General features: G+C 40.4%; 3 protein-coding genes across 4 annotated transcripts in view; 2 read left to right on the forward strand and 1 right to left on the reverse strand.

Annotated features, from left to right (window-relative positions):
- Positions 1 to 720, forward strand: part of LOC147148853 (amyloid-beta A4 precursor protein-binding family A member 2-like) — a 303,838-nt gene extending 303,118 nt beyond the window's left edge. The window contains exon 14 of the mRNA XM_086027366.1: positions 67 to 720. Within this exon, the coding sequence (XP_085883492.1) occupies positions 67 to 138 (72 nt within the window). The 3' untranslated portion in view covers positions 139 to 720. The remainder of the gene's footprint in view (positions 1 to 66) is intronic.
- LOC147148854 (dual oxidase maturation factor 2-like) lies at positions 717 to 7,352 on the reverse strand. The gene is made up of 9 exons (XM_086029151.1): positions 6,951 to 7,352; positions 5,999 to 6,088; positions 5,750 to 5,916; positions 4,230 to 4,287; positions 4,018 to 4,152; positions 2,918 to 3,125; positions 2,632 to 2,846; positions 2,365 to 2,558; positions 717 to 1,281 (listed from the first exon to the last, which is right to left on the reverse strand). The coding sequence occupies exons 2-9, from the start codon at positions 6,036 to 6,038 to the stop codon at positions 1,270 to 1,272; spliced, it is 1,029 nt and encodes a 342-aa protein (XP_085885277.1). The 5' UTR covers positions 6,039 to 6,088; positions 6,951 to 7,352; the 3' UTR covers positions 717 to 1,269.
- duox (dual oxidase) lies at positions 7,017 to 24,783 on the forward strand. Of its 2 annotated transcripts, XM_086029150.1 has the most exons (33): positions 7,017 to 7,077; positions 7,163 to 7,246; positions 8,678 to 8,842; positions 9,243 to 9,430; positions 9,645 to 9,846; positions 10,084 to 10,250; positions 10,371 to 10,434; positions 10,581 to 10,677; positions 10,939 to 11,029; positions 12,045 to 12,147; positions 12,219 to 12,391; positions 12,475 to 12,650; positions 12,743 to 12,861; positions 12,948 to 13,085; positions 13,157 to 13,270; positions 14,725 to 14,927; positions 15,034 to 15,219; positions 15,440 to 15,665; positions 16,128 to 16,221; positions 16,300 to 16,475; positions 16,550 to 16,619; positions 16,713 to 16,754; positions 17,351 to 17,529; positions 17,602 to 17,832; positions 18,171 to 18,270; positions 18,720 to 18,769; positions 18,854 to 18,981; positions 19,099 to 19,252; positions 19,646 to 19,878; positions 22,475 to 22,633; positions 23,543 to 23,698; positions 23,964 to 24,092; positions 24,196 to 24,783. In XM_086029150.1, exons 1-33 carry the CDS (start codon positions 7,017 to 7,019, stop codon positions 24,316 to 24,318), a joined length of 4,581 nt encoding a protein of 1,526 aa, XP_085885276.1. In that variant the 3' UTR covers positions 24,319 to 24,783. The 2 variants fall into 2 exon arrangements, with proteins under 2 accessions (XP_085885276.1, XP_085885275.1); XM_086029149.1 differs by lacking the exons at positions 7,017 to 7,077; positions 7,163 to 7,246 and having other exon boundaries at positions 8,703 to 8,842.
- Positions 24,784 to 25,142: the final 359 nt, after the last annotated feature.

A 25,142-nucleotide genomic window follows, 5' to 3' on the forward strand; every position in this document is an offset into this window, starting at 1 on the left:
AAACAACCAAAGTTGATGACTGCGTCTCCGTACAAATTCACACATTATTCTTTAAATGTGCACCAGATCAACATGAAGACGATGCCCGCTGTGATGTTCAGACTGCTCACAGGACAGGAGACACCATCCTACATTTGAAGACGCAGTATTGATTAGTGATGAGCAAAGTTTTATTTTTCTATCATTTCAATATTATTTGGGGGCTCTCGTTGCAATGCTGTAAAGAGGGTCCAGTTCTCATTTCAGGTTTAATCTTGAATTACATTCTCATAATGGCCTTACAATGTGAATTCTGTAGTGCTGTGTGTGAGTGTGGAAGAGAAGTAGCTTAATGGTCACTTTTATTTTCCTATGAAAAGAAATGCATTTATATTTTAGTTAGTCATTTTTATAGTGTCTATGTAATTCTAATGTAAATACTGTGGGTTACTCAAGGACTGGAGTAGGAAGGCCATATTACACGTACAGTATGTGCATGGTATCATGACAAATTTCTGACCAAGAATTCATGCTATTCTATTACAGTAAGTATTACACATGTACGGTATTACACTGTATAAAGTCACTAAATTATGTGTATTATGGAGATGCTGAAGGCCAAAGACACCCCTTCATTTTGAAATGCAGTTTTAAGAGATAACCTTTACAAGAGCGTACAAGAATGTACATTACGGAATGAATGTAATAGTGTAACACAAATAATACAAACTCACTGCTTCATTTGTGTTGCTTTCTTTTTATTAAGGTGCCATTAAAAAAACAAGTCAAAAGTAGACATGCCATAAAACACATTTACCAAATACAGTAGTTTGGTGTTAATTTGACCTCTCTTTTCATTATTACATTGGAACTGGAGCTCGGAAGCTGTCAATCTCAAAAATTGACAAAAGTATTTGAATCCTGCCTGAATAATGACTTCTGTGTTTTGCGAGGGTAGATACTCTTGTTTGAATATCATAAGAAATATAGCAATCCGTTTCCTACAATCCCACAGGATCTACACATATTTAGTCTTTCCCGACCAGCGAAAACAATAATATAGGCCAATGCCAGACTAAAAAAAAAAAAAAAAAGTTCTGTGTTTATTAACACTACAGTGCATGGATCCCATACAAAATAACTTTGTATTTACAAATACAGTACAGTTCAATCACTAATCACTAAAAACATACATGGACATTGACAAAGACACAAGTGACATTCAACATTCTCTCTGTAACGCATTCAGTAGATCTTCAAGTATTGACTGCGAAAGTTGCCAAGAGGGATTCATACATGTTCCTGAAAAATAAAAACAAAAGGATGTTATATTTAATCAATCAGTGCATTCTGTCTTCACAAAGAACGTAATGATTGACGCTGAGTGCTATCACATTAAATAATGATCAATAGATTCATACAGATGTAGTTTGCATAGGTGTAGAACTGCCCTGTATCATTGTTGATTGCTGCTTTTTGCTGTATATTGTTAACTTTTACACTCTGAAACTCAACCCTAAAAATGTTGAAATATCCAAAACTAATTTAACGTGTTCATACCATTTCTTTCCATGTTCTAAATTTATAGTGGCTAAGTGAAGTTTGATAAAACGCTCCATAAAATGTAAAGGTGTTTTTTTCCTAAAATGTGTCCAATAATATCGGGGATATCCATCCATCCATTTTCAACACCCTAACCCTAACCCGCTTATCCTGTACACGATCAGAGGGGGGGGGGCTGGAGCCTATCCCCGCTCACCTTGGGGCGAAAGGTGGACTACACCCTGAACTGGTCGCCCATCAGTCGCAGGGCATATACAGAGACAAACAAGCATTCACATCTACATCGGGACTGGGAAGCGATCTCACGCTGCCCGCACACAAAGCAAGCTTGTCTACCTCTATACCATCAATGATTAATATCCGGGATATAAATAATGTAATTATTAAAAAAAAAAAAAAATGAAAATTGTAAATACATCTTTCGATGTCTTTAAGGCCGACCAAACACCAAGCGTCGTTATAATTTTACATGCACCTGTGGTTAAAAAGTGAAGTGTGTAGAGTCTCTGTCACTGAAATGCAACCAATGGATGGAACCCACAGCCTGTCACATACCTCTACTTTCATTCGCTCGTTTTATCTTTTTGTTTTATTGTATCGCTAAAGGCACCAGGAAAATCTGCTTCTTCCTTGACAATTGTAACATATTTGTAGTTCTAAAATCAAAATATGGCTCCTCAAAAAGTTTCACTGGGTAACAACACCAGGGGTCGCAGTTTTTCCCGTCACAACGAGATGGTATATGTGTGATTCAGTTGCATTTTGTAGCGTCAAGTAGAACTGATATCAAACGATCAATACACGAACAGAACATATACTGACCGCTGTGACCTCTGTAAAGGTGCATGGCGACACTGTTACGTCATCAAGGAAGGCGGAATTCAGGTACGTCTCCCCGTAAGAAACGTCCTCATCTTCATCACTGTCAACACCCACACTGAAAGCCTCCTTCATCTTCTCAGGAACCATAAAGTTCATTATCACCACCAGAACCCCGATGACAGTGCACAGCACACCTAGGAAAAATGTCACTTTAGCCTAATTCAAACAAATGTCATGAAATCCGTCAGCGAGGCTTTTATTCGTTACCGGTTGCCAGAGCCAGCCAGAATGAAAGGCTGTATTCCGCTTGAAAAGAGACGGTTCCAATGGAGAAAACACAGTTGGGCGCATGCATGATGGTGGTGAAGGCGGCCGCGGAGATGAAGATGAAGGCGGCCGCGGCCAACATCATGTAGCCGGCGTATAAGATAACTGGCATGGAGAGGAGGATGTTGGCCAGCATCCAGCAGCAAAATGCCATCCTGGTTTGGAGCAGTCCGTTAATTTCGGCAACATTTAAACATTAGAAAACCACAAGTTCGTGTTTACGTACCAGAGAGTTGCAGATGCGTATCGCCCGGAGTATCTGTAGTGAAAGATGAGGCCGCACGGGCTGCTGGGAGTGAATTTCTCAGCGACGTATAGGATGGGGCTCGGGAGCCCTTTCTCCAACGCTCCCTTATAATCGTCCTCGATACTGTCACGCCAGGCGAACATCTCATTGTAGTCGATAGTCTCGTTCAACTGAACGACGGGATTGCCTGCAGAGCGGAGAAGGAGCAGCGTAGTGATTGCTACGTTTGGATCATTGGCAGTGGGCCCTGATTGGCTGGTGAAAATATTGTGCAATATCAGAACAGAATTTATTCACGTCTGCTTCCTTTTGAACATAACTAGCTATGGAAATCCATACCTTGGCGTTACTGCCACCTAGGGGTCTACACAGCACACAGCACTTATCAATACTGTACAGAAGTGGTTCTCATTAATCAGTGTTGTACTAGTACCACTAGTGGTGCGTTGGCTCCCTCCTGTGGAGTGTGACAGAGTCACTGAATCAAATGTTCAAACTGTGCAAGTTACAGTGGCTAAAACTTTTTTTGGGTGGGGGTGCAGGGCGGAGCAGTAGATTTGTTAAACACTAGGGGTGTGCATATCTCCACAAAAGATGATTCGATACCGTTTTCCATATGTTTTGTGCGAAACAATCCAAGGACAGTTTGATTTTAAAGTTGCCCAATTCGATTTGGTTCGATTCAGTGAGATTACGTTTCGATTCAGTACGGCTGAGTTTGAGATGGTGTGATGCAATGACTTTTTTTGTTGTCATTTTACATACATTTAAAGAAATTTGTCAGTACTACAAATGCGCCATTTCCTTCTACGATACGTATATCCCTCCAATAATAGATGAGTTAACCTTGGGTTCATTTGCATTCGACAAGTCTCCTTATCAAGGATTCTAATCGATTATTACTTTTTGACGCTAGAAGAACCGCTATTCTTAGGCACATCACTGAGAAGACTCTAAAATAAAGACTTATTTAGGAAATTATCTACTGTAAGTGTTCTGTTGGACATTTTTACGCCTGCCAAAACACAGTGGCATGATCAATCTGTGGTACAGTATTTGAAGAAGATGCGGTAACTCACCTTTAAGTGTAACATTAATTCCATGCAGGCCAACATGTAAGCCAACATCGGCGTGAACCACTGCACTGCTGAAAGATTTATAGGTGGCGTTTGTGGTCATACGAGCCTCAGCCCAGTTGTCGGTAAAGTTGAGTGCTGCAGGAAAAGAAAGGCGAGAAAAACGATTAAACGTGAGCTTTATGGAAAGGCGCGTGGAAAAGTGCTGCACTCACCCACAATGACACTGCCGATAAACAAGCTCAAAATGATCCTCAGCAACCAGAACAGCCGCTGATTGCAAAGGAAAAGACATACTGTGAAAATTGGTTAATGCTTTAAGGGGGATGTTAATTTTTACCCGTTGCCATTCCAGCCACCCAAAGGTGGTTTTGCGGGTCGTACACGCGGGACATTCACTACATACCGAACAACTTCAAAGCATTCCTGGGCATGTTATATATGGTTAGAAAACGGAGTTACCGCAGATTCGAATGATACCAAACATTATAAGATACAATCGAATCTGCAGGCTCGGCGAGCATTTAAGTCAAAACGATGCTAACACACAAAAAATGTGCAACTCACCATTTTATCCTCAAATGTCCGACACAATTTCATAATCCGTCATCAATGATCATATTACGTCGACAAGGGTCCAGTAAAAGATTTCTAGTAATATAGTTAGTCCACAACAAGCCTGCCAGCCATAAAGCCACGTTATTAGCTCCTGCAACCGTTACAGGTTGCTATCAGATACATATACATATTACATATGTACATATTTTCCATCGTAGATTGAGTTACCTTCGACGGATTTAGACACGCGAGCTTTCAAAACTGGGCTAGGCTGGACCTTAGTTTGATTGATTGCTTACTTGATCCAATAAACTAATGTTTCCCATGTCAGAGTTCAACATCAGCCAATGAACATATTCCATGCGTAAATAGTACCACCCCTGCATATGGATGATTCGTCAGTTATGTTTGCAGTCACAACCAAATTTGCTAAGATGGTGATTGACGCATTCAACGGCCAATGAAATTCTTCCAAAAAAAACATGGAAACTGTTTTCAATAAAAACACCGGGCATAACTTGCGTAACACACACTTTCAAAGCCCAGCGACATGAGGGCTGTGCGTCAGAGCGCACGTCACATTGCGTCACCTTCTTTGATTTTTCTGCGTTTTTTTTAAAATCTGGATGTAGGATATGATAGCGCCAAGACTTACTTTTCATTAGAACTCATGATTGTTGACGCATTCCACAATAGCAGCCTTTTCCCCTACGTATGTGAACATGGTTGCAATATGATTGCAATGGGATTCGAATGGCAAACTTTTGGTTCGCCTTAGTAAAAACTTGTGTAAAATGCTCATTTTCTGTCGTATTATTGTCAAATTTGAAATGGAATTGGAGGAGCCTTTGAGCTGTAATCATGTTGTGTTATTTTAGTCCACCACCTAATACAAAATTTTGCAGGCAGATTTTTGGAAAAGAAAAAAAAATAGGCGGACATAAAATCCGCCTTCTCTTATGTATTCAAACTTCCATAATTCGGTGCCAGTCGCACTTAAAACGATTCTGACAGTTGAGGAGGAAAATTCAAAGTGTTATCTTCAAAAAGAGACCAAAATGCTGATACTCCAAAGTACAGCTTCAGTTTTACTTTGGGTGCACCTTTTTAGGCGTTCAGGTAAAAATACCAGGGGAGTGGCAAGGGGACTACGCACTGATATGAGACTTGCACTTACCGACTTTCCTCGAATCCCGGGCAGAATAAGTAGTAGACAGAGCGTCAGCACAAGGAAAAATATGATAACGGTGAGCAAGTGGCCACTGAAGATGAAGGACGTCCTTCGCATATAGTAAAATGGATATATGTCATCGTAGAAAGTCATGTCGGCTTCGGCTCTTGTGGCTACAGACAGAAATTAACACACGTTGCAGGGGGAGTGCTCTGATAAAAATGAGAACATGTTAAATTCTTGTAGTGTCCAAACCTGAATCGTGGAAGAGGTGGAGTGAAGCAGCAAGTGTCATTCATAAGGAAACATGCGCCTCTTTTATACACGAGGAAATGGATGGTTTGACTAAAGAAAAGTGGGAAAGAGGTGTGATTCAGAGAAAATGACCAAGCCCATTTGGGAATTCCAGGTCACATGTTTTTGATCAAGCAGAAGACACTTCATCACCGCTCCTGCACTGCACAGCAACCTGCTGCACTCACTACCTTCCAACTTCCACACAGGTAAGCATGACCATTTCACTCTCTCCTTAACAAATACATTCACACACTGCAGTGATTGCCAACCATTGTGTTGAGAGAATGATCCAATTTCACTTAATTGATCCCGAAAGTATTTATTACAAATAATTTGTCTTTATGAGTACTGTAAGTATTTTTTTTTTTTATTTGATTTTTTTTTTAGCAAATTGGGATGAGACCATCATTATTTCATTGCATATATATCTTTGTGCCCTTTTGTTGGTGGTATGCAGGAAGACTGTATTAATTTAAAATATGTACCTGGATCCTAAATGGTTGCAAAAAGTCTGTTTTTTAATAGAAAAATGGTCATGTTTTAGCTAGTACGCCAAAGCTTTAATCTAGAATATTTATAGATGAAAAGAGGTCAATTGAAGACTCATTGAAAAAACCCATCCTCATTAGAACGATTTTTAAAAAGATCTTACATAATATAAAGCAACTTGATCGGATGAGCTTCTACAATGATAAAAATGTAATCAGATTCAATCACATTTTCCTATAGCCTAGTTTGACGCGGCATAGCAAATTGTGTTCAACAGCAATACAATCAGAAAAAAATAACAAACATCCAATCAAAAATATATTACGTGGACATTTTTGGGTGCTGATTCTTACCAAGATCCACGTTAAACAATCCCTGCAGGAGGTAAATGCGAATACATGTTCAGTTATATCCACTTTACCTGAATTTTTCAGAAGTCCTCCACGGCTCTTGGCTGCAGACTGAGATGAGGAGCCTCTCTGCATCAATGGATTTGCGTAAGCGAGTTTGGAGTGTTTGTGCAGTGCTCGGATTGCTGCTCATCGTCGGTGAGTAGACGACCAAATGAATAAAATTCGATCCCAGAGTGGACAGCGTCGGTGGTAAATCGCCTTTTTGGGTATATTTGAACAGTTTCACGGTGTGAAATAACGTGGGAAGTTCCTCGTTTTGACGGCTGGTACAACAGTTTAGGATGTCCCAAACGCGGAGCAGTGGGTGAGTAAAAATATATGACAAAATATCTCTCTTTTTAAAAAAAAAAAAAAAAAAGACCCAGCAGGCACCGAGCGCCGACGACCGGCTGTGTGTTGCGTGATGATGTCATTGCGTAATTAATCGTCACGTGCACGTTACGTGTGGTTACACCTTTACGTAGGTAAAAGTAGAATAGACGACTCAAAGTGGTGCAAACTACTGTCAATTATACCCTATTTGATAATGTTTAACAAATACAATGTTGTTTTTTTTAAATCAAGAGCTAGCTAGCGTTGACTAGGACGCTATCAAACATTTCTTTAGTTTTGATCACAGAGTAAAGTCAGACACCGAGCAGCATGCAACCCTAACAGTACGACACGCATGATGTATCCAATTTGAAAATGGGGGGATTTCAAATCTGAGCAAATTAAACAAAAACAGAGAGAGAGCGCTGCACTGACTAAGGACAATTAAAAATGTAAAACCACTGAGCCTCGTGGTTTGAATGAAAAATACTGATTTGAAGTAACATCTCCTCCTGTTGGTGAAAAGATTTACAAAAACTTGTTTTCTTCCGTTGTGTTTGTAATTGTTTTCTCTGTGTGATTATGACTTTATTAAAATATTTTAACATATACTGTATATATTATTTTATGGCTCAAGAGTTGTCTTGCGGGCAAAGAGTGTCTGTAATTATTGTGTGTATGGCACTTGTGCCGTCTGGGAATATCCGCTGCACCACCCGTACCCTCCACCAGGAGGAATTCAGCGCTAGAAAATATGGTACCCGATTTCAGTCTCTCGATGGACTGGATGTGCTGCCTTTTCTTTCCCACAGACACCAGGGGGAGGTCAAACTTCATCGCCTTCCTACGGCCACTTCATCCAACTCCGACCCAATTGTAGTAGTCACACATTGATTTGTTTTGTTTTTGCCCTAAAAGAAATAAAAGACTTGGGTAAAAGTCAGTAAAGTAACTGACCAACAAAAAAAAATTACTAAATTAGCTGTTGATATTAACTAAGAAAATACACCTTACCTTCCCTTCACCCTTTCGTTTTTAAGATGTCACAAGGCAACACATTTGCCACAAGTTATTTTTGTAGCTACATTAAAAAAAAAAAAAAAAAAGGAAAACAAATCTCTTAAAGTGGTGAGTCAACCCAAACATATTTTTTTTCAAGAATGTGTTCTATGCAGGCCCACTAGTTGAAACAGGCATTCTGGTAAACATTGTGTTTGTGGAACAAGAGTTAATGCACCCGTTTTTAGCCATCTCATGGGGCGGCCATTTTGTCACTTCTGTCGACTGAAAATGACTTCAAAGTTGCTCAGGTAACGGCCAATCAAGCTCACCTGTTTTCTGAAGCTGAGCTATGATGAACTAAAAAGTTGCTAAATCTAGCAACAAGTATTCACACTTGGCATCAATGTTTGTATTTCTGCAGGCTCACACCTTATGCGGTTGGTGCCTGCGAATTTCCGGGATGGAGTCTACCAAGCAGAGAACGAGCCCGAGCTGCCCAATCCAAGAAGCCTTAGCCGCACTGTCAGCGTCGGCCCTTCCGGGTTGCCCTCCACACGAAACTACACTGTGTTATCTTTGTTTTTTGGTAAATACACATTAATTGAGACTCTTTCTATTTTCAAAGATCCCTGTGAGATTTCTGTTAACATGCTCTGTGTGTGATACCATTTTTTATCTAAACTATGTCCTGCCCCGATCGCTTAGGTGGTGATTGTAGTCTTTAGTTTGTTCAGCTCCGTCACACTAACAAGGAAGTTTTGCATTGCTCATTATTTAACAATATTTGAATAAGGAAACAAGAGGGACAAGGAAGTAATGAGATGTTTCCTTGTACTGTCATGCCACATTAAATATGGCGATCAATAAGCCAGTAATACTGTATTTGTCTGTATTGTTTTCAATGACAGCATAGTGGTTAGCACTATATGATCAATATATAGATCTAAATATTCAACATTTTAATTAACAAATGATTTACTTTTCAGGTTATCACATTGCATTTGAGATCATGAACTCACGGACTCCTGGGTGTCCCCCTGAATTCATGAACATCGCAGTGCCTAAAGGTGACCCTGTTTTTGACCCAAATGGCACCGGTGAAGTTCTGCTGCCCTTTCAGAGAGGACCATGGGACAAAGACACAGGCCAGAGTCCCGGCAACCCTCGCACACAGGTGATACTGGAATTATGATGGTGCATAGGCTTTGTTCAGAATCAACCAATCATATTCAAACACTCGTTGACACACCCAATAAAAGTTCAGGAGTTCAAGTAAGCTTTTCCTGACATTTCTTTACGCTCTAGCAGTTGCCTGGAGGTTTTAGGTTGACACTTAGTTAACTGCTCATAATTGTGTATATACACTATATACATACACATTCTTGTAGGTCAACTTGGTCACAGCTTGGATTGATGGCAGCTCCATCTATGGCCCCTGCAATTCCTGGTCGGACCACCTGAGAAGCTTTTCTGATGGGCTACTAGCCTCCGGTTTGGACAGGAACATGCCAAGACAGGCAACCGGGCACAGTTTCATGTGGAGCGCCGCTGACCCCACAACAGGTGATCATGGCCCTCACGGCCTCTACGGTAAGATGTACTTTTTTACTTAAAGTACTGTAAGCCTTTACTTTTAACATCACGTTATACAAAAATAAATTATTTTGTGTATTTATTTCATGCTGGTTTGCTTAGATCAGGGTTGTCAGACTAAGGCCCTACCTGATGTATTTTATTGAATAGTTGAGCAAAAGGTGTTTTGTCATATTTGTGTAGTGGAGGCAAGAATCTGTGGAATGAACTAAAGAACTCCATCTTCTTGTCCAGAGTTGGGAAATGCTTGGGGCAACGAGAACGTGTTCACAGCAGCTGAAGGAATCATCTGGTTCCGTTACCACAACTATTTAGCGTCAAAACTGCACGAGGAGCACCCGCAGTGGTCTGACGAGGAGTTGTTTCAAAATGCCAGGAAGACAGTTGTGGCCACGTTTCAGGTAGAGGGAAAAGTCTCAATATAGCTAATCCTTTCTCAACATAAGAGATGATTGTTGCACCGATGTTAGTATTACATTATAAGATCCAATAATATTTTATCTTTAAAATCAAACAAACAGAATATTGCCCTTTACGAATGGCTGCCGGCATACCTGGGAGACAGAACTATTCCGCCTTACCCGGGTAAGAATCAGACTAAAAAAGAGAGAGAGAACATGTGCACCCAGTGGGTGTAAGTCAAAACAGTGGTCGTGACATCATTTATTACTCCTAATTTTAATATGAACCATCTCTTTATTGTAATGTTAGATTTTGATTTATCTGTGCAGGATATCAAAAGTTTGTTGATCCAGCAATCTCCCCTGAGTTTCAGGCTGCCGCTATGAGATTAGGTATCACTATGGCTCCACCCGGTGTTTACATGAGGTATTTTATTTATTTATTAAAAAAAAAAATCACATCCTTTATATGTGATAGAATCATAGAACCATCCAGTTTCACAAGTCACAGCTGACTTATCAGGTATTAATCACTCATTGCCAATTAAAGCTATTACACTGTACAGTACATATTCTTGACACACAAAACATGCAAAATGGCAGCAGTGCGTTCCTCCCAGTGCTCCGCTCTACGGCAAATTGTTGTCAGTTATCACGACATTTTCAATGGCTGTGTTGTTTTGAACAGAAACAGAACCTGCCATTTCCGAAAAATCATCAACACCGATGCCAGTTCATCGTCAGCCTTGCGACTCTGTAACAGCTTTTGGAAACGTCAGGTACTGCTCAATTTATCTTCAATATACAGTGGTGCCTTGACATATGAGTGGCCCAACTCCCGATTTTTTTTCAAGACACAATGGTTGGATGATGTTTTGCTCTGAATTTTTTTGTTTTTCAATTAAAAACAAAGGTATTGGGGCAGTAAACTCAACTCCGCTCACTTCACCACAAACCGCAGTTTTGCATAGTAAACAAATCTTCAGCAACGCTTCAAGCTGTCTAATGCAACATGCAGTTAGAATTTAGTGTCAAAGTAAACATAAAAAAAGAGAATTATATATTGTGTATTTTTTAAATAACCACATAAATTACGTCCGCTAGTTTAATGCTAATACATAATGGCAAAAGCCATAGACGAGTTAGCAAATACCATCTGTGTGTGGTGTTATAATGCTTGCACAATGCACAAACGGTGCAGCAACACTTGTAGACAGACAATTTAACAATATTCAGGCCTATACATTTGATCCTCTGCAAAACTACGGCAAATATTACTGTAGAATACAATTACAGTAGAGTAGTTGAGTGAAACTCTTCATTCTTTTTCTGCTTGACTATATTATACTGCCACCCAGTCAGACACACCCGATAAATCCACAGTGAATTCTTCATGATGCACAAACTGCTTAATTCTTTACAGTCCATTTAATTATGTTATTACTATATGTTTTTATTAAATGCAATATTAGAGTATTATTTTCCTATTTAAACCACATTCCAAAATATTTTTGTTTTGGTTTTTTTTTGGGGGGGGGGGTATATATTTGTGATATGGGGTCTTGAGTTACGAGCGTGACCACGGAACAAATTAAAACAGTCTCTCAAGGCACCTCTGTATTGGAAACGCCTTTCAATATGACACAAGCAGTATTACACTACTGTAAAGTATAAACAAAAGAAATAATACCTCTCTGTGTCGATCAAAACAGAGTGGTACAGTATTTTGTATTACCTCAAGACTGTTAGAGGCGAAGCAGCTTGTCTTTTATGCTCTCGTCATTTTGTCAACAGGAAATTAATGTGAACACAAGCCGGGATGTGGACGACCTCCTCATGGGCATGGCTTCTCAGATTGCAGAGGAAGTTGACCACATTGTTGTGGAGGACCTAAGAGGTGATGCACCCTGAAAACTCCATATCTTGAGTACAAATGAAATAACACAATTTAATCTACCCCCCCGACAGACTTCATGTATGGACCTCTTAAGTTCACACGCACAGATTTGGTCGCGCTGACTGTTCAAAGGGGACGAGACTTCGGCCTTCGCAGTTACACGCAAGTCAGACAAGCTCTGGATCTGCCTCCTGTGAAGACATTTGAAGACATTAATCCTCACATCAACAGGACCAACCCACAGGTAAAATCCAGAGTTTTCCTTTTATAGACAACAATCCAACATGGGCAGCAAGCCTCTGTGTAACATGAGGCCTTGTTTAACAGTTGCTCCGAGAAGTTGCACAAATTTATGATGGAGACATCTCCAAACTAGAGCTCTTCCCTGGAGGACTGCTGGAGTCACTGGGTGGTCCAGGTCCAGTTTTTTCTGCTATAATCTTGGATCAGTTCGAACGTATAAGAAATGGCGACCGCTTCTGGTTTGAGAACAAACAGAATGGGTGAGTTCCTCCCATTAGGATCTTCTTGCTCAAATGATGTCACCCAATCTGTGTGTCATCATGAATATTTGTTCTAAGTTTTGTTCTCTCAGTTTGTTCTCAGATGACGACATCCAAAGGATCCGCAATGTGACTTTTCACGACGTCCTTGTTGCAGTCACAAACGCGGAGGATTCTGACGTACAAAGCAGTGTGTTCTTCTGGAAGAGAGGTAACCAATTTTAAAAATACAAACTACAACATGATTTTGATAGTCGGTGACTGAATATATGAGACTGATCTCACTGTTGGCCCTAGGTGATCCTTGTCCTCAACCCACTCAGCTCAAAGCATCAATGCTCCATCCCTGTACTAATGCCACCAAACTCAATTACTTTGACGGGAGCAAAGTTGGCTTTGGGATATTTATGACCATTGTGTTCCTCTTTCCTGTTGGTCAGTATCATACATTCACCTCGGTCTGTTATTGCGCTGTATTGACACTGATCATCAAAATATCCTCACAGTGAGTTATTTAGTGGCCTGTATAGTTGCATATCACCGCAAGTCCCGCTACTGGAAGTTCCAGAAAAGAGGGGAATCCATTGGGAGAACAGAGACAACAGTTTCAGGATTTGCTGGTAAGAATATTAAGGGCCTATCTCACTGGCAGAGACATCACCGCAACTGATCAGTCGACTCAGGAGCCCCAAAAAAACGTGCTTGAGCTCTCACTTAGAGCGATATCGTCCAGAAGTTGCTGCAATATTTCCGTGTACTTTTTATGTCCAGTACCCTTCAAAAGTATTTGATTGACAATGGCAAGGTTAATTCCATTGTTTTTATTGCATGCTGACGACATTTGGCTTTCAGATCAAAAGGTGAATATGAGACAAGAGTTCAACATTCCAGCTATTATGTCATGGTATTTACATCTAGATGTGTTAAACAACTCAGGCCAGAGCTCCTTTTGTTTGAACACACCCACTTTTCAAGTGAGCAAAGTATTGAAACATGTGACTGATGGGCGTTTTCAGTTGCTCAGGTGTTGCCTTTTAGATGTATTACTTAATAGATGCTGCTTGTTTTTTGTTTCACCTGTGAAAAATCCTGCAGTTGAGCTAACATGAAGACCGGAGAGCTGTCTATGGCAGAAAAGCAAGCCATGTTGAAGCTGAGAGAAGAGGGAAAATGGCTGCTTCTGGAACAGGCTCGCTAGTCTATTGATGATGTAGATGATGACAGTAGCAGCAGAATTAATTTTGAAGTCTAGAAAACTATTTTGTCTGGCAATTTACAAAAAAAATATCAAAATTTATCGGGAGAAGCTTCATCATGCAATAAGACAATGACCCAAAGCACAAAGCCAACACAGCAAAGGTCTTTGTCAGGAGGAAAAAGTGAAAGGTCTTAGATCGGCCAAGTCAATCACTGCACCATGACCCAGTAGAACCTGCATTTTACATCCCGAAGAGGAGACTGAAGGGAGAAAACCCCGGACACAAACAAAAACTGAAATAGGCTGCAGTAAAGGCTTGGACAAGTATTTCAAAAGTAACAGTCCGGTGAAGTCAATGGGTCGTAGGCTTGATGCAGTTTTGGTAAGTAAGGGTTACGCCACCAGATATTAAATTTTATTCACTTTAAATTCATTTAATAATGTCTGTTCCAATACTTTTGCTCAATTGAAAAGTGGGTAGCTTCAAACAAAACAAAAGCTGTTCTGTTCTCGGTAGTTGCGTATATGTCGCTGTGAAGTAGCGGCGAGGTCTCAGTGATGTCTCCTCAATCACCAGCCGGTATCAGAGATGTCACAGAGACCTCCCGGAGACTTCTCAGTCGTCGACGGAAATAGTCTCCACATGTCTCCGAGATGTCTCCAAGGCCTGCTGGGGATTTGAAAAAGTCTCCAAAGAACCCCCCCCGCCCCCAAAAAATAGAGACTCATGGTGGCTAAGCTCCAGGAGATGTCTTGGAGACTTGAGTGGACATCAGGTCGCCAACTAGTCTCCAGGCTGGGGAGATGGGCCTTTTATTCAGATTTCCTGATGTCCTAGTGAGAGAAATAGTCTCAACCATGTTTTCCCCTCCTTAGCCTATGAGTGGCGGAACCATAAAAAGCCTCTGCATCCCGTCAGCGTCGAGGTCAGAGAGGAGAGGAAGCTGCAGATACGGGACAGATCTGGAACCACTCTCCGCTACTTGAATCTGAACAGACAGCATTGCCTTGATGTGCTCCTCTCGAACGACCGCCATCAGAAAGCTCTCCTGCTCAAAGTGCCGAAAGAATACGACCTGGTTAGTAGCTGGAATGAATAAGGATCGTAATACCTTTGAAAGTTTTCACTGTAACATCGGAATATTCTTCACCAATTCTCACCTCTGCTTCCATTTGCCATTCCAGGTGCTGTTTTTTGATGATGAGATCAAACGTACTGTGTTCCTCAAGTGTTTGCACCCGGAGGTGACTGACAAGAGGCATGGGGTTACATTGAGGGAGTTGAGTGAGAAGGAGCTTCTGAAGGAGGCGTTAACAGGAGAGCAAAGGGCGCAGATTGTGGAAACATTCATCCGACACGCTTTCTCCAAGGTAAGATAGATCGCCTGCTAGACAGCTGCTATATGCTGTCTAGATAGCTAGCGAGCTAACTAGATAGCTGGTTATCTAAATTTGATCACTAGACAGCTGCTAGATAGCTCGCAAGATAGCTAGCGAGCTAACTAGATAGCTATCGAGATAGCTGGTTATCGAAATAGCTAGATGGCTAGATAGATATGGTATAATGATGCACTCTTCTTGTCTGACTCAGATTTTAGAAATAGAGAAGTGCGATGCCGGGGACCAGAGTGGCGTTTCCTGTAAGAAAGCCAAAGAGGTTCTGCAGTGCGAATTGACACCTGAAGAGTTTGCAGATGCGCTGGGCCTCAAGCCTGACTCCTTATTTGTGAACTCCATGTTCATGCTGGCTGATAAAGATGGCAACGGCTATCTCTCCTTCCAGGAGTTTCTTGATGTTATCGTCATTTTTATGAATGGTAAACCACATGACACTAAAGTAATACCAGCTAACTGAGTATTATATAGTTGATTTTAAGCCCCCGTTGATAATGAGATGAAATAGTTAAAAAAAATGTTCCTGACAAAGAAAAGAAGTGTCATCAAACAAACATATCGTCACTTTCGGGCGGAATACTCGTCACTTTCGGGCGGAATACCCCCCAAATAACATCTTACATGAGGTGCCAAAAACTGCATTGTTCACTGTATTATATATACACACCTTATATTTCTACCATATATCATTGCCCACCAACATCAACACAACTGCAAAATCATGTTCGATGGATCATTTATTACGCCCCTAAAAAAATATACCTCTCAGTATGCTGTCATTTATGAAAATGGCACAAACAGTCGTCAACATCAAAATCTGCACTCATTCTGACCTCCCCGACCAGCCTATACTACGTCACAAGTTACCGTACATGTTTGCACAGGAACCCCTGAGGAAAAGTCCAAGCTGATGTTTTCCATGAATGACATCAGCGGAACAGGTTTTTTATCAAAAGAAGACTTTGCCAGGATGCTCAGGTTAGTATTCTATTTATTTTTTCAAAAGTGGTTCCCTTTATGTCATATTTTGCTGTGGGCCTTTTGATTCACTTCAAGGTCATTTATTGAAATCTCCAACGGCGCCTTGTCGAAGTGTCAGATGGACGACGCCATCAGAGCCATGATGCAAGCAGCGGGGTTTGATATTAAAGAAAACATCACATGGGAAGACTTCCATTTCCTCCTGCGGGACCATGAAAAGGAGCTGCAGTTTGCCCAGCTCAGTGTTAAAGGTTGAAGAAAGTTTTGCTTGTCTTTTTCCTCAAACCTCATGCCGATTGATGAATCGACTTTGTTGTCACTGCAGGGGTGGCGAATCAAGGAAAGAAAATGTTTAATCGAGACCAGAGAGTTTCTTTTATCTGCCCAGTGCGAAGGTAAGCGACAGGAATGTAGAGAGCTGGTTGTAATATTTGGACTGAAGTGTATGAATCTATTTCTCATGACATGATTTTTATTGTTGATTACAGCAGTGACAATGCAATTGGACAGGATATCCGCAGACGGAATAAGTGTGTGCATATTTTCTCGTTGATAATCAAATAGAAATAATACAGTGGTGCCTTGAGGTATGAGTACCTGAACTTGACATTTTTTTCGAGATACGAGCCATCATTCAGCCAATTTTTTCACTTCAACTCAACTTACTAGAGTGACTAGACAAGTCGCAGTTTGCCAGGAGTGAACAATTCTTTCTATTACACAATGTGTATTTAAAACAATTACATAGTTTCATGCTAACATCAGCATCAGATGTGCACCGAAGAATATGATAAACAAATGATCAGAATATAAAAAATAAACAGGGATATGAACATCTAATAAATAGCTAGCATAACATCAACAGCCGAGTTTTTGAAGTAAATCCAGTTTTTTTTCCCAAGCTAACAAAACGTATATCTTCTCACAATATATATCAATAAACATGCCCAAAGATGTACATTATAAAACTAAATAACAGCTGTTTCTCACATTTCAACAATTTTTGTTGAATTTCGCGGGGGAGGCTGTAACGGAGGCATTTTCATTCCTTTTAATGTCTCAGGCACCACTGTTTGAAATCGTTAAAACCAACTTTGGTAGTCGTAACACATGTGATTCTGTCCAGGTTTGACCGAAATACTCCCAAAGTGTACGTGAAGCCCAAGCGTGACTACTACATAAGAAGCTCCGTCCGGCAGAAGATCCAACAATTCAAACGATTTATTGAGAACTACCGCCGGCATATTGTCTGCTTCATCGTGGTTTACGGCATAACAGCCGGCGTGGCGCTCGAGAGATGTTACTGTAAGGATAAATCTGTTATTCTGTGCTGCCGATGCATGGTGAGGTCTAATGCAGTTAAAATGTGTTCTTCAGTCTACAGTTTGCAGGCCACGTCAACAGGCATGCCTGGGACTTCAGTGGTGGGCGTGGTGGTGTCCCGTGGCTCAGCGGCTGCCATTTCATTTCTGTTTCCCTACATGCTCCTCACCGTGTGTCGCAACCTCATCACAATGTGCAGAGAGACTTTCCTCAACAGATACGTCCCTTTCGATGCCGCCATCGACCTTCATCGCTCCATGGCCGCGACTGCCATCATTCTCACAGGTTGCCGGGCAGTATTATGTATAAGATGTACAGTACATATTCACAAGTCCTATGTATCCAAAAATAGAATTAGCATCTTCATGAAACTTCATTTGGGACACATAACACATAAAGACGTTCCGCCATTAAATATTTGAAAACCATTGCTTTCGATGTAAAAAAATAATAATTTTTACTGTTTAAATGATCAAATCTGCTCATATAATTACAATTAATTAATTTTCATAACTAAATTCAGTGGGTTATCTTTATTCTGTTAATGATCAAATTGTATGATAATGACCTGTATATTTACGTTGCACTAAATTTATGATTTATGAAAACACATTTTTTTGTAGTTGCTCACAGCTTGGGCCACGTGGTCAACATCTACATCTTCTCCATCAGTAACCTCAACATCCTGGCTTGTTTGTTCCCGAAGGTTTTGACAAACAATGGGTAATGTTTTTAACCTCCCCCCGCATGTAACCTTGATTTAATGCAATTCAATGCTGAGAATCAGTCATTTCATTTCATCAGTTTTTCTCAAGGGTCACTTTTGAGTTTTAAAGCAGACATTTGGACCAGATCATTCATAAGTGTTTGAAAAATATTGTTTTTTAATTTATTCTGACAATAAACTAATAAGCCTTGCTCATTTTTATGTTATTCTTTAAGAAAAAAAAACATTTTATTGTATTAACAAATTAATAAAATGAACTCATATTTATGATGCATCTTGTCTGACTGCACGGATTTGGCTCTACATTTGTATTCATAGATAGTGTACAGTATGTCTACTTTTCCACTTTGGATTGGTGACGGGATCCTCAAGCTTTCAAACGCATACTCTGAGGAAACTGTTTTTTTTTTCGTTTTTTTTAATTACTTGTGTTTTCCCATGATAGGTCAGAACTTCCTCTCAAGTGGTCATGGTGGTTCTTTAAAACTGTTCCAGGTACTGTATTGCGGTAGATTCAGATGTTACAAAGCACATATTTCTCATGACACTGTGCTATGACTTTGTTTGTGTTGTCCTCAGGGCTCACCGGTGTGCTGCTTCTTTTCACTTTGGCATTCATTTACGTTTTTGCCTCTCGCTATTTTCGCCGCATCAGTTTCCGAGGGTTCTGGATCACTCATAACCTTTACGTCGTCGTGTATATTTTGGTAAGTGCTTTTCCCTGCTTGATGAATAAACAAAATTTCCCCCTGTCAGTAGTTTTTAAGAGCCGAATCATATTTTGGTGCGCGTTGTTGTGATTCTGGCATGTTTACATCCAACAGACAATCATTCATGGCAGTTTTGGCCTGCTTCAAGAGCCACGTTTCTACATCTTCCTCATCCCACCTGCCCTGTTCTTCCTGCTGGACAAACTAATCAGTCTGAGCAGGAAGAAGGTGGAGATTCCTGTAATCAGAGCAGAGCTGCTGCCTTCAGGTGACCTTCGGTCTGTTTTTTTATGTAATGTCAATTTGACTTCCTCCCTTGGTTAGGAAAGAGTTTGCGGCCCTCGATTTCTGCCACTGATATTGATTATTGATCATTCGCTGTTGAACTTCCCCTTCAGGGATTATAATGAATATAATGAAATATTATTTTTTTAATTACATCATAAGAAACGACTATGTTTTTGTTACACTCTACTCCAATACTAATTAAATCCCAAACTCCCCAAAAATAAGAACTACTACACCACCCTCTGTTGATTGTTTATTTCCCCCCTAGCGATCACGGGGCTCAAAGCAGGTGCTTAGTTTGGCGTATGCCTTCGGGCATCAATTAAACTGCACCAATAATCATTACTGTCTTCGCTAAACTCACTCCCTGCAGGTGTAACTCATCTAGAGTTCAAGCGACCGCAAGGCTTTGTGTATCGTTCCGGCCAGTGGGTCCGCATTGCGTGCCTTATGTTGGGCACAGATGAATACCACCCATTCACGCTAACCTCAGCCCCCCACGAGGAGACCCTGAGCCTGCACATCAGAGCTGTGGGGCCCTGGACCAGCCAGCTCAGAGAGCTCTACAGTGAAGAAAGTCTGATTGAGCTTGGAGCCTATCCAAAGGTAAGACATCAGTTCACCTTTCTTATCTTTGGTCTTCAAAACAACGATTGTCTTTTCTTTAAAGACACCCTAAAAATCCCTATAGAACAAGTTCTGTGGGAAATTTCTTAAAATCAATGAATTCATCAATTAATGGGTTGAGTTGAAATATTTAGATCCCCTATATCTTAATTATTCATTTTCATCAAGATATTTTATGGAAGACTAAGCTTCCAATTTCATTTTCAAGTGCCAGACTTCTGTTTATGAGTTGCACTTATGGCAAACAGTCTGCCGATGCCGATTGTAAATAGGACATCGCTCAAAGTTCATGATCACAGTGAAACAACAAACCAAAATAACCTATTATCTTACATGTGATTATTCTCTCTTGAATGTTATTCAGTTACATGGCAGCATATGAGCTACTTGTCCAAGCGTGCCTTCATGTACTTTGTTTAAACAGCAAAGTGCCTTCCTCAAACTGTTGCCAAAAAGTTGGAATCTAACAGTTGACCTAAATGTCTACATAAGATGATGAATAAAGATTATGAATCATTTAACTGGTCATGGGGTTTTCCCTTGTATGCATACAGCACAACCTAGGGGCTAAAAATTAACACCAGATGACATCACTGTAGGTGCTGCGGTCACCAACATTGTGTCAGCGGGCAGCAGGTTGCCCCAAGGAATACGAATAGCCTGCAGGCCTGCCGTAAAAAACGCTCATTAGTGTTGCCACATCGTGCTTTCCTTACAATACTGTAGAAGTGATCATTTGAAAATATAATTTATTGTAGAGATAGTGAGGGGGCGGGGGTCGAGTATTGCACGTTGATGTTTATTGCTTTCCTACCTTGTTAAATTGATGAATATTGTGAAATCGCCAACACTGACTCCGTTCACAAAAATGAATATCAATGTATTCTTTAATAATAACATAATTCAAACGAATTTGTGTAAATGTGTCATTTAAAAAAAAGTGTGAATCAAACCGATAGCCCTTCAAATTAATCAGAGCCAAAGAAGTAGCTCTCGGTTTCAAAAGGGTTGGCAACTCTTGGTGGTGGCAGTAGAATGCGACTTGAAGAGAAGAATGGATTTCCTGCTTCTGGCATATATGCAAATCATGTACGGTATATTTGCTTTTATGAGCTATCCAGGGGAAATATTTTGCAGATAGCAATTGCATAAGTGACGTCTCTCAGTGATGATAATGACTATGACACATCCAGTAAGCAACAATAATAATCTGTGCTTTTATCTAAGGATGGACCGGTTCCATTTTTTTTAGCCTGAGTATGAGTATATTTCAGTAGTTGATAAATACTTGATAATGGCATTATGTAGTACAATTGTGATGAAAATGCATTTTGTTTTAATCAACTATTTTTCACAAACAAATGTTTTTTGAGCATGATACAAGATCCACAACACATCTAGTTAGAGTTAAAAGAGTTAAAAACAACTTGTCATTACTGACATTCGTTCTTTAAATACATTCGAATAAGAATTTTAATTTCCTTTGTAATGTTGTTATCCTTTCGGCTTTCCCCCTCAGGGGTCGCCACAGCGAATCAAGTGCACGCTCGATTCGCGTCGTTGATTTGGCAAAGTATTTTACGCCGGATGCCCTTCCTGACGCAACCCTATTAGCTTTGTAATCTGTTTCGTAAATGGCACAATAAAAGAAACAAAAATGACCTGTTATGATCCTATGTATATGTAGATGTGCTTCTGTTGATTTTTTTTTTCAGTCGTTGAGCAGGTGGATGGGCGAAGTCTTCAGCGCACAACTGCGTGTCGTCATAATTATATTGTTAGGTTCGTGAGCTCTGGAGAGAGAGGAGCTATTTGCTGGACTATTGTTTCTCTTGGTCATTGCCAGTGTGCTTTGTGTACCTTTTCATTGCCACATTCTCATATTCTTGTGCCTCGTTTCATCCATGTAAGTGACAGTTTTCTCTGTCATTTATATCTAATTTTCCTCTTGGTTAGCTCCTGTCTTCTTGCGCAATTGTGATCTCCCGTGCAACATTTTTTTTTAACTTATACTGTTTGTTTTTGCCTAGTAGGTTTTTTGTTGTTAGTGCTTTTTTGACGTCTAGCTCCTCTTGATTCGGCCATCCACTTAAAGTTTTCCTTACCTGCATTAGATTTTCTCGTTAGTTTTTTTTCGTTCCGTGTGTTTTTCTTCTTACACACAACATACGTGCTCCCTTGGTTAAATAGTTTGGTTGCTCTGATTTGCTCTATTTTCGAGTTCATATGTGTGCATACACACACCTAACACCTAATTTAGAACAAGCAGCCTTTACTGTTATTGTAAACAAACAAGTGCCATGTTGACGCCGTGGACTTTCTACTGTGTATGCCGTAGATTTTCTTTTCTGGCTTTTTTATATTTTTATTCCTTTAAGTTTTTTTTTTTTTTTTAGTTTAAATTTTTTAGTTTTAGTTTTTTTAGTTTTAGTTTAATATTTTTTAATATAGATTATTATGATTGCTTTACAAAGCTCTTTTTCTATCGTTTCTATTCTAACTTTCACCACTGACTCGAAAAACATCTTCCTACAATCTAATCACGAGCGCTTGTGTGCTGCTCCTTTCACTGCAGCTTTATCTGGATGGCCCGTTCGGAGAGGGACACCAGGAATGGACTGACTTTGAAGTGTCTGTTTTGGTGGGAGGAGGCATCGGCGTCACGCCATTCGCCTCCATCCTCAAGGATCTGGTGTTCAAGTCCTCCATCAAGTCAAAGATTCAGTGTCAAAAGGTGTGCCACGCTCTAATAATATGGAGTTAGCATACAAAAGGCGTGCGACTCGAGTCATGTGACTTGACTCGAGTCAGACTGCGGTCACCAACTTTAGGGCAAGAGTCTGAGTAGGACTGAACAATTAATCAGATTGAAATCACACAGTGAAGTAGAATGCAATTTTTAAATCACACAGTTTGAAAATTTGTAAAATAAATAAATAGATCAATTAAGCATTTCAGTCTTTTTTTAATATGTATATTTCCAGAGGTGGGCATTTGTCTATGCTTTAATCTTGTCTATATTTCCGGCCCGCCCGGTCGGTCAGGGCCAAACGGCGTTGAGAACGGGCTTACTGGTACCAAGTCACACGGAGGTGGTGCATTCTTAACGCGCAGCCAAATAAAGAAAAAAATAAAATAGTGTTTCGTACCTTTTGGTCCCATAGACGCAATGACGTGTGCCCCATATTGTTTTCATTTCACCAATCACCACGCTGTGCGTGTGTGTGTGTCTGTTGGTTTTATTTGATATTTTTTATTTATTCAGCGGCGTGTCTGCTTGTGCGGCGTCTGCGTGTGATGTGAAAATTGTGTTTGGCTGTTGCCGACGAAGGATTGCCTGAGACCACGCGGGTCAGCCGGAAATACCGCCCAGACGTTATAGACGGATCGACGGTGCCCAACTCTGTTAATCATGAAGCACGAACTATTAAATTCTTTACATTCTATAATTTGTCACTATGCGATTTCTATGCAGCACAATAGAGAATGCTACATATCTTAAACACATTACACATGTTATTTTAAATGGGAACTTGATTTAACTTGATATTTGAAACTTGACAGTTAAGACTTGATACTTGATACTTGCACATACACGGTATGACCAGCTCCGGTACCTATTAGTACGTATGATGTTTTTCAGGTGTACTTCATCTGGGTGACACGGACGCAGCGTCAGTTTGAGTGGGTGTCAGACATCATCAGGGAGGTGGAGGAGATGGACTCGCTGGACCTGGTGTCAGTTCACACCTACATCACACAGGTGGCCGAGAAGTTTGACTTGCGCACCACCATGCTGGTGAGCTAACATACACCTTTTCCAATTCCAAAAACAACAACTGTCAACATTTACAATTCCTGTGTGGGGTTTGCATGTTCTCCCGCGCTTGTGCGCGTTTTAATTGTATGTGTATGTATGTAGTTATGGCATCTATATTCACATCGGACATTTCAAGTGCTCGTAAATACTCCTCTGTTACAAATACGCACCAGATTTGATCATTCTGAATACAAATTTGGGTGGGATATGATGGTCGTATTTCTTGTTTTTAATGTGTTAACAGTACGTGTGCGAGCGACACTTCCAGAAAGTGTGGAGCCGTAGCCTTTTCACCGGCCTGAGGTCCGTCACCCATTTTGGCCGGCCGCCCTTCGTGTCCTTTTTCAGCTCGCTGCAGGAGGTTCATCCAGAGGTCAGTCCTTTTTGAGCCGGTCTCGCTTCGTCCACCAGGAGCGCAGGAGCGAACCCATTTCATTCAAGTGCTCGAATATGTGAATAAGTGTCATTTCCCGCAGGTGTCCAAGATCGGCGTGTTCAGCTGTGGACCGCCGGGACTGACCAAAAATGTGGAGAAAGCCTGTCAGCACATGAACAAGAGGGACCAGGCATTGTTCATGCACCACTATGAGAATTTTTAAATGAATTCCCCCGATTCAGGGTCCGGATGCAAAGGGTCTTTTATTGTCAAGTATTTCATTGTCTGTATGAAATGATGTAATCTACTTTATTGATCATCGAGCAGGCTCCCAATGACTTTGCAAATGTTTTTCTAATAAAGTCATGACTGTTGTGTTTTCCGATTTTATTTATAGTGTCAACTTTATTGTGTAGTTACATGAGGCATTAACTGCATGTACTCAACTACAAAGAATATCTGCTGTACTGTAGAGGGGTAAGGCATTAATTACTGTAGGAGGGAGGCAATTATATCCATCCATCCATTATCTGTACCGCTTCTCCTCACAAGGGTAGGCAATTATATATTTTTCTTTAATAAATCACAGCTTAAAAATGTCTTTTTTATTTTATTTTCAAAGTTTCAATGACTGAAGAAGAAATGTAGTATTGTATGCTTTTGAATAAATTTGAATCTACTGATAAAAGTGCTTTGTCTTATCAATTAAATATTGGTTTATGTAGAAAAGGCCAGTGGGATTTTCAGACCTTGGGCCCTATTTTCATAGATACACACATGCGCCCACCGTAAAAATGGGCACATCTTCGTTTTTGTTCTGGGGCAAGTCTAGTTTTCTGTGTTTGGTAATTTAGCAGATCGACTGCACTGGACTGAGGGTGTTTTCTATTATACGCCGTTCCGTTAGCGTTTCCGACTACCAGATATGACAAACTACCACTAGCATGTTTCTGAATTATGACCTCCCACGTTTTTTTGTTGTTGTTTTTTTCCCCCGTATTATTGTAATATTGTTTGCCATAGAAAATTATTCTGAAGCGAAGCAAC

The sequence above is a fragment of the Filicampus tigris genome, chromosome 4 (assembly GCF_054856515.1).
Source record: "Filicampus tigris isolate MCC_2025a chromosome 4, RoL_Ftig_1.0, whole genome shotgun sequence".
NCBI lineage: Eukaryota > Metazoa > Chordata > Actinopteri > Syngnathiformes > Syngnathidae > Filicampus > Filicampus tigris.

What these genes read in the sequence shown, in the direction of transcription:
- LOC147148854 (XM_086029151.1), bottom strand. Translation starts at nt 6,038, where the DNA reads ATGACACTTGCTGCTTCACTCCACCTCTTCCACGATTCAG. An exon ending in CCGGGATTCGAGGAAAGTCG is followed by an intron (nt 4,288 to 5,749) that starts GTAAGTGCAAGT and finishes CTTTGCAATCAG; the next exon opens with CGGCTGTTCTGGTTGCTGAG. An exon ending in TATCGGCAGTGTCATTGTGG is followed by an intron (nt 4,153 to 4,229) that starts GTGAGTGCAGCA and finishes CTTTTCCTGCAG; the next exon opens with CACTCAACTTTACCGACAAC.
- duox (XM_086029150.1), top strand. Translation starts at nt 7,017, where the DNA reads ATGGATTTGCGTAAGCGAGTTTGGAGTGTTTGTGCAGTGCTCGGATTG. An exon ending in TCAACAGGACCAACCCACAG is followed by an intron (nt 12,392 to 12,474) that starts GTAAAATCCAGA and finishes CTTGTTTAACAG; the next exon opens with TTGCTCCGAGAAGTTGCACA. An exon ending in ACTTGCGCACCACCATGCTG is followed by an intron (nt 23,699 to 23,963) that starts GTGAGCTAACAT and finishes ATGTGTTAACAG; the next exon opens with TACGTGTGCGAGCGACACTT.